This window comes from Tursiops truncatus, chromosome 15, assembly GCF_011762595.2.
Source record: "Tursiops truncatus isolate mTurTru1 chromosome 15, mTurTru1.mat.Y, whole genome shotgun sequence".
Classification (NCBI taxonomy): domain Eukaryota; kingdom Metazoa; phylum Chordata; class Mammalia; order Artiodactyla; family Delphinidae; genus Tursiops; species Tursiops truncatus.
The window spans coordinates 59,056,742-59,065,296 of record NC_047048.1 but is presented as its reverse complement, the minus strand read 5'-3'; the positions used below and the strand labels follow the sequence as shown (position 1 = coordinate 59,065,296).

General features: G+C 50.6%; 1 protein-coding gene across 1 annotated transcript; it reads right to left on the bottom strand.

Annotated features, from left to right (window-relative positions):
* Positions 1–1,516: 1,516 nt before the first annotated feature.
* SRXN1 (sulfiredoxin 1) lies at positions 1,517–8,446 on the bottom strand. Its single transcript, XM_004318086.4, has 2 exons — positions 8,130–8,446; positions 1,517–3,857 (listed from the first exon to the last, which is right to left on the bottom strand). Exons 1-2 carry the CDS (start codon positions 8,337–8,339, stop codon positions 3,654–3,656), a joined length of 414 nt encoding a protein of 137 aa, XP_004318134.1. The 5' UTR covers positions 8,340–8,446; the 3' UTR covers positions 1,517–3,653.
* Between the last annotated feature and the right edge of the window lie 109 nt (positions 8,447–8,555).

Genomic DNA, 8,555 nt, shown 5'->3' with positions numbered 1-8,555 from the left:
TAAGTTGCATCACCAGGGAAGAAATGTGATCTGCAAAAGAAAGTAAAAAAAGAAAACATTCCTTACTTATACACACACACACACAACTACTAAGTTAGAAAAAGGTCTGGAAGGGTATACGCCAAATTCATGAACATAATTGCCAGGAGTAGGGAGGCACTAGGACACGTGGTGGGCTTCTGCTTGCTTCTCGTATCTTAGTTTGTTAGTATTTAATTATTTAGCATTTTGCTATCTTAACGTTTAAAAGGTGAATATATGCACATATAACTTGTGAAAATGAAACATTAAAAAAGTCTACCATGGTGAAAGGGTTGGTCCCAGGGCAGTAAGGGAAATAAGGGGTCCCTACACACTGCCTTTCACTGGACCCAAGTTCCCCGGGGCAGTAGTTTGTTTGGGGAGGGGACACACTTTTGGATCAGGGGGACCCCAGAAGAGGCATGTAGCTCAGCCTGGAGGATCTGGAAGCTTCTTGGAGGAGATGCCGCCTTTGCTGAGCTTGAGACAATTTGACACAGCACACCCAGTGTAGAGACCCTAGTCTCCTAAGACAGGCCTGGAGAGGTCATGATGTGTACAAGGCCACAGAGCAAGATTGGACAGGTAAGTAAACCTGAAACTCCAAACTCCCAGCCAGGTCTCCTTCTCCTACCTGAACCCCTGGCTTCTCTGGGCCGCTGATGGGCATCCCTCACAGCCAGACACCTTCCATCCATCCCCTTCCCACAGCAGTTGCTCAGCGGGCTGGAGGCCCAGCCTAGCTCGGGCAGGCCAGAAAGCAGCACCACCTGCTGGCCTAAGTGGGAAATGCAGCTCTCAGCCTCCACGGAGAGCAACCAGCAGGTTTCACCCTTCAAAACCCAGTTCCTCTTCCTCAAGAACGACAATCCCTCCCGCTCCAAGTGTGTTGTGCAGCCTCCTCCCAGTGCCTAGCAGTATGCCTAGCGCTGCCTCCTTGGGCCTTATCTGTATGAAGGGAAAGTCCTTTCAAGAAGGGGTAACCACTGTGCTACTCTACCTCAGTGGGTGCAGGTGTCTTACATGAAACAGTGGCACCTCATGACAGCGGCTTACAAAGCATGCCCTCAGCTTCCTCACCCTCACTACAAACCTCAGGGGTAAAGTCCATTAGACAGCTTGGAAAAAGCGCCAGGGAAGGGCCTGTCCAATTTCACATGGAATTGGTGCACAAGCTGGTTCCAGAACGAGGATCTCCTGGGACCCAGCTCTTTCTTCTCCATTGGAGGCGAAGGGGGCTGTCACCGTATTAGAAAATAATTGATGCCATCTAGATCAGTGGTTCTCACCTTGTGGTCCCTGAACAGCAGCATCAGCACCACCTGGGAATTTGGCAGGAAAGCAAATTCTCAGGCTCCATCCCAGAACTTCTGAATCAGCAACTCTGGGGGTATGGTCCAGCCATCTGTGCTTAGCAAACCCGTTTGAGAACCTGAACCATTGGTCTAAAGCAATTATGCCTCCCTTTTTTTTTTTTTTTTTTTTTATGCCTCCCTTTTTATTAAATAAACTTTTATTTGGGAATGATTTTCAATTTACAGAAAAGTTGCAAATATAGTACAGATAGTTCCCATACACTCTGCACCCAGCCTACCCCAATGACAACATTCATAAAATTATCTAAAATCCAGACCTCATTCAGATTTCCAGTTTTTCCATTAAGGTCCTTTTGTTGTTGTTTTTTCAAGATCCAATCCAGGATATCACACTGCGTTTATGACTACATACCTTTTAAATTCTATTGGTCATCTCAGTCATCTTTCCCTGGGACAGAGAATGGGTGGGAAAGCTGTTGTCTTTATTACTGAGCAGGAGAAACTGAAGCTTGAAAACAGCAAGTGACCTAGTTCCCTTAGCAGGGCAGTGAGAGCAAGGCCCACCTCACTCTGCACCCTTCCTCTATCTCTTCCCTTCCCCCCAGGACTCTGGATTTCAGAAGTCCCTTTGGAACGTCCCACCTCGCCTACCCATTCCCCCTAACCCACCAGTACAGATGATGAGAGATGCCCCTCCTAGAGTGGGCCCAGCCCTGGGAGAGACCACCCACTGCCCCATCACTTCCTTCCCTCTGCAGGGCCAGGACAGCGTCTAGTGTCTTAGTGACCTCAGCCTGGACAGAGCAAGGATCTGTACAGGAGAGAAAGGAACAGTGAGAAAGAAACACTGTTATTTGCTTATCCAAAGTCATCTGTGATAGGTGGAGAAAAATGCCACGAATCCTTTGTAGTTTCTCCCAGAGGTGTAGTCTGTTTCCCCAGCCCTTGAATCTAAGCCAAACTTTTGATTTGCTCTGACCAGAAGGACTTAGCAGAAGTGACGTTGTACCAATTCTGACCTAAAACTCAAAAAAGCCTTGGAGCTTCTCCTTTCTCTCCCCCTTCCTCTTACCCTCCCTCCACACACACACACACCTCCCTCCCTCTCCCTCTCCCTCTCTCTTTGAGCCCTGATGATATCATGAAAATAAGCCTGAACTAACCTGCTGGAGAGGACACATGGAGGAGAACCAAGTCACCCAGCCAATAGCCTACCTACTGCCAGACAAGTGAGTCAGGCTATCCGAGACCATCCAGCCCCATCTGGGGTGACAGCTGATTGCATACAACTCCATGAGTGACCCCAAGCAAGATCAGCAGAACTGCCCAGATGAGCCCAGCCCAAATTGCCAACCCAAAGAATTTTAGGCAAATAAACTTGTTTTTAGCTGCCAAGTTCTGGAATGGTTTGTTGCACAGCAACGGCTAACTGATACACAATTCCTCACTTCTCTCTTGCTAATGGGACTCCAATATTATTTAGAAGGCAGTGTGCCAGTTCTAGGAGATGGGATATGATTGATTTACTAAACTGTGACAGCTGTGTTCCTGCCGTCTTAGCTTTCTTTGCAGCTAGGGGTGGCAACTGTACCTGGTTTGGGCCAAGGAGACCTAAGTAGAAATACACAGGGGAAGAGAGCAGGAAACAGGCCTCTGAAAAAGGCCTGACTTTATGATAGAAGTTGACAGGTCCAGCTGGCTGGGCCCTTCTTCCTCCCCAACTCTGTTCTTCCTTGAACACAGTCATGATTGCTGGAGGTACAGCAGCCATCCTGTGACCATGAAGTGACGTGCAATGTGGGAAAAGCCAAAAGGATCACAGAGACGTGTGCCATAACTTTGCTGAGTTGTTAAACCAATACCATTAGCCAACTGTCTCCAGAATTCATGCTATGTGGAAAAACAAACTTCTCTGTGTTTAAGCCACTGGAACCTAGGCTTTCCTTTACTTGCAGATGAATGTATTCACACGATATGATATATAGAGACAGAAATGCAAAAGGATCCTTGTCCTTGGGAATCTGGAGCCAGCAGCAGGTGGCTCTCCAAACCCATCTCCTTTCTCATTTCACCCTCTCAATAATCCCTCAAGAGCAAACACATGACCCATTTTCCCCGAGGTGGGAAGTGGGGCTCCCACACTGTTCAGTCATGAGTCCAAGGTCTTGCAGCTAAGAAAGAGGGTGCTTCGAGTTAGACCTGCCCCCCAGGCACAAAGAGAATGCACCCCTGCTACACCTTTGCATGGTTCAGCCCACTGGAGGCCAGGTGCGTCTTCTGGGCTCGTGGCAGCGGTGGTAGGTGCCAAGGAGGCTGTTACTGCAAGTCCGGCGTGGAAGCACCCAGGTACACCCTCAGGTCCGAGAGGGTGGACTGGACAAGCTTGGCAGGGATGGTCTCTCGCTGCAGCTGCTGGTAGGCTGCATAGCGGTGGCAGCCCCCAAAGGAGTAGAAGTAGTCACCACCCTGAGCCCCTTTGATCCAGAGGACGTCGATGGGGGGCACGCTGTCTGGATCCTCCTGGAGAGAAGAGGGTGCAAGGTGAATGAGTGTGGCACAGTGCCGGACAGTTTGCAAAGCAGACTTTATTAACCTGGGCTGAGCTCCTCCAGGTGCTCACGCTGGCTCGTGCTGGCTTGTGAGAGGCAACTGTTACACAGAGGCAACTGTGAGTTGGTTGACAAAACCTTGGTACCATGAAAATCAGCCACAGTGAGAGTATTTACACCAGGGAAGTGGGCAGATGCTACAAATCAGGGCTCCCCACCCAGGTTGTTAACCATTCATCAGACCACATGTATATTATCTGTCACTGTTCTAGACTCTGGGAATAAGGTACAGACACAGCCCCTGCCTTCACGGGACTTTGGTCTAGTGGGGCTGATGGAATGGAGAAGTGAATGTTGGAGTGATAAATGCTATGAAGACAATAACGCAGGTTGACATGACAGGGATGGGGGTCCACAAGGCCTCTCAGAGTTGACAGTGGAGCAGAGACCTGAACACAGAGAAGTCCCCTGGGGAAGACAGAGAGGTGGAGTCATTTAAAGAAAGAGCCTGACTGCCAGGTTCAAATCTCAGGTCTGCCACTTACTTGCTCTGTGACCTTTGGCAATTCATATTTGTGCCTCAGTTGCCCGACCCATCAAATGGGGATGAAGATGACACACCCGCCTCATAGAACTGTTGGGTTTAGTGAGTTAATAGACATAAACTGCTTCAAACAACACCTGGCACATGGAACGTGATCAATAATACACACTGTGTATGAGCCGTGGGAAGGGCATTCCAGGCAGAGCGAACAGCAAATGCAAAAGGTCTGAGGCCAGAACAGGCTCACTGTATTGCAGGCAATGGCAAGGAGGCCAGTGTGATCAGAGTGGACTCGGGGGATTGAGAAGTAGAAGAGGTCAGAAAGGTAGCAGGGGGTAGGCCCTGGAGCGTTTCATTTATCTTATTTTTTTCTTCTAGTTTTATTGAGATATAATCGATATACAGCACTGTATAAGCTTCAGGTGTACAACAGAATGATTGGACTTACAAACATCATCAAGTGATGACTACAGTAAGTTTAGTGAACACCCGTCATCTCATATAGATACAAAATTAAAGAAATGGAAAAAAAATGTTTTCCTTGTGATGAAAACGCTTAGGATTTTACTCTCAACAACTTTCATATATAATGTACAGCAGTGTTCATTATGTTTGTCATGTTGTACATTACATCCCTGATGCTTATTTATCTTATAACAGAAGTTAGTACCTTTTTTTTTTTTTTTTTTTGGTGGTACGTGGGCCTCTCACTGTTGTGGCCTCTCCTGTTGCGGAGCACAGGCTCCGGACACACAGGCTCTGCGGCCATGGCTCACGGGCCTAGCCGCTCCGCGGCATGTGGGATCTTCCCGGACCGGGGCAGGAACCCGTGTCCCCCGCATCGACAGGCGGACTCTCAACCACTGCGCCACCAGGGAAGCCCAGAAGTTAGTGCCTTTTGACCACCTTCATACACTTCTCCCTCTCCTTACCCCCCTCCCCCCCCCAGTCAATCACAAAGCTGGTCTCTTTTCCTAAGAGTTTCTTTGTTTATTTGTTTTTGAAATATAATTGACCTACAATACTATGTTAGTTCCTGGTACACAGTGATTGGATATTTCTATACATTTCAAAACGATCACCATGATTAAGTCTAGTTAATCCTCTGTCACTACACAAAGACACTACATAGTTATTGACTATATTCCCCACACTGTACATTTCATACCCATGACTCATTTACTTTATAACTGAAAGTTTATACCTCTTAGGCCCTGGAGTGTTTTAAACAGGGGAGGGTGACATGATCTGAAGAACATTCTAGAAAGTTGTCCTGGGAAAGCAGGCTTGGTGAAGTGGACAAAGGCAAAAGCAGGGAAGACAGAGGCGAGGCCTCATCAGGTATTCACCAGAAGTGGCTGTCCTGGGTGGAGGCATGGAGGGGTCAGGGAGAGGTAGCCAGGTTTGGGACATGTTTAGGGGGAAGATCCCGGGGGAGGGGTGAATGCGAGGAGAAGAGAAGGAGGAGAATATGAGTTGACTTCCTGTTATGGGCCTGAGCATCTAGATGGAGAATGGGTAGTCCTCTATATAGGGAAAGGCTGGGGCAGGGAGGGATGGGGTAGGGGGAGACCGGATTAAGTGTGAGCTGCTAGAAGACCTCCCACCACGGGCTCTCGGGTGGTCTCTTATTAGGCTGCTTCGATGGATTCATTATTCCATTTATCCTAGAAATGATTTTCAAGCAGTAAGACCCAGCAATTGTAAGCTGGGGCTCTTGAACCAGGCACACCTGAATTTGAATCTCAGCTCCTACCCAGAGCGGTGGGGCGGGGGGTGGGGGGAGCGTGGGCAGGGGTGGTAAGCAAGCACCCTCAACACTGGGCATTGTTCCTCATCTGCAAGATGGGAACAGACACCCTACAGGCTGCTAATGAAGTCAGGGAGCTGATGCAAGTGAGGCGCGGAGCACAGCTTGCCCGGCAGTGGAGCAGCAAAGAGAGGCAGCTGTGCCAGGCAGGCCTTGTGCTGGGCACCAGGGGTGTGACGATGGGTGGGCAGAATAACGGCCCCCAAAGATGTCCATGTCCTAATCCCTGGAGCCTGTGAATACGTTACTCACGTGGCATAGGAACTTTGCAGATGGAATTAAGTTAAGGATCTTGAGATGAGGAGATTATCCTGGGTTATCCAGACAGGCCAAATGCAATCACCAGAGACCTTAAAGGTGGAAGAGAGAGGAACAAGAGAAGGTCTGATGTTGCTGGCTTTGAAGACGGAGGAGAGAGGTCATGAGCTGAAAATGTGGGCGGCCTCTAGAAGCTGGGAAAGACAAGGAAATGGATTCTCCCCTAGAGCCTCCGGAAAAGAATGCAGCCCCACTGATACCTTGATTTGAGCCTAGCGAGACCCATTTTGGTTCTGAACTATAGAACTATAAAATAATAAAATCTGTCTTTGTTTTAAGCCACTACGTTTCTGGTGTTTGTTACAGTAGCCATTGAAAACTAATACAAAGCATATCGTTCTGGCTTGGAAGACTGAGGTGTCTGAGGCCATTACAAGCCAGTAGTATCAGAGGTATGCTGGTGGGCATGCAGGTGGCTGGGGGCCCACAGGAAGCCCCTAACCCAGCAGGGGCCGTCAGGGAAGACACTGACACTGACAGGAAGAGCAAGAAGGAGTTAGAAACAGTAAAGAGATGAACGAGTTTTACTGGCAGGGGAAAAGCTTGTGCAAAGGCCCAGGAGTGGGAGAGTGCATCCCTGGCCAGATCCATCACAGACAGCCAGGCACCGTGCTAGTGTTATGGAAACAGTCAAGACAGGACAAAATCCCTGCTCCTGTGGAGTTCGCATGAGACGGGGAGGAGAGACAGTAAAACACAAACAAATGTAGAATATAACTCAGGTGGACATAAGTGCTTCAAGGAGAAATACCTCAGGTTAGGGGGAGAGCTATAGAGGCCTGGGCTGACGGGAGGTGGGCACCTGACCCAAACGAGGGAGCAAGCCCTGTGGCTACCTGGGAAGCAGTTCCAGGCAGTGGGAACAGCAGTGTGAACTCTAGGACTGAAAGACAATCGGGCTAGCAGTAGAGGTGTTTGGTAGGTCACACATGGCCACCTTCCAAGGGTCTGGGGGAGGAGGACAAGATGCCATGCAGGCCTAACCTGACACACATGTCCCCTCCTTCCCCCAAATTTTCTGCCAGCATCACCCCAGCCTTCTTGAGCACCCTCTCTGTGATGCAGTTGACTCCGTCCTCCCCAGTTCCAGTTCAAACAAGGCCCTCCCAGCAGCCAGGACACCCCCAATCCCACTGCCACTGCCTGAAGTGACCACATAGGTTATCTCAGGATAAGGTGGTGGCCATGCATCTGGGCACGGGGGACAGGCTGTGCCACTTTCTAAAGTGCCTGACCTTGGACAAGGTGCTTGAATCCTCTGTGTCTCATTTCCTCGTCTGTAAGAGGAACAGTAGTAGTATCTACCTCATAGGGTTGGCATGAAAAAGCTCAGGCACTTAAAACAGCTCCTGGCCACTTCAGGTACTACATAGGAATCAGGATCGTTATTTTATTCATCTCCAGTCTCCCTGCTCAATGACTAAATAGAGGCCCAGAGAGGCCCAGCCACTTGCTCAAGGTCACACAGCAAATGCCGTGCTCCGGCTGAGACTGAACCAGTCCCGTCTCGCGTCCAGCGCGACCTCCCTCCTTTGAAGCCCTCCCAGCGGCCGGCTTCCCCGGGGCCTCACCCGAATCGTGTCCACGAGGCTCTGCACCTTGGCTGGGTCCAGCACAGAAGGCAGCGGCCGGATGAGCACGCTGAGAGGCACGTTGTGCACCGCGGTGATACAGCCCGAGTGGATGCTGCCGCCCTGCGCGCCGCCGCTCTGCCCAGCTCCCTCGGGCGCCCCTCGGCCAGCTCCGGCTCTGCCCAGGGCTCCTCCCGCGCGGAGCCCCATCACGCAGCCGCCGCCGCCTGCGCGGTCTCGGGACGCGCCGCCTACTCTCAGGTCTTTAACCCCGGCCGGGCCGTACCATTCCGCACGGGTGGCGGGGGGCGCAGCCGCACAGAGCCTCTCTCCCCTGGCCCCACAGTGGTCTGGCCCACCCCGAGCGCCCCTGCGGGACCTTCGCTCGGCTCTCCCGGCGTTGCGGGACGCGTGCGGAGCTCTGGC

Coding starts and splice junctions, on each gene's coding strand:
- SRXN1 (XM_004318086.4), bottom strand. CDS start 8,339: ATGGGGCTCCGCGCGGGAGGAGCCCTGGGCAGAGCCGGAGCTGGCCGA. Junction 3,858..8,129: donor GCCTCGTGGACACGATTCGG/GTGAGGCCCCGG, acceptor TCTTCTCTCCAG/GAGGATCCAGACAGCGTGCC.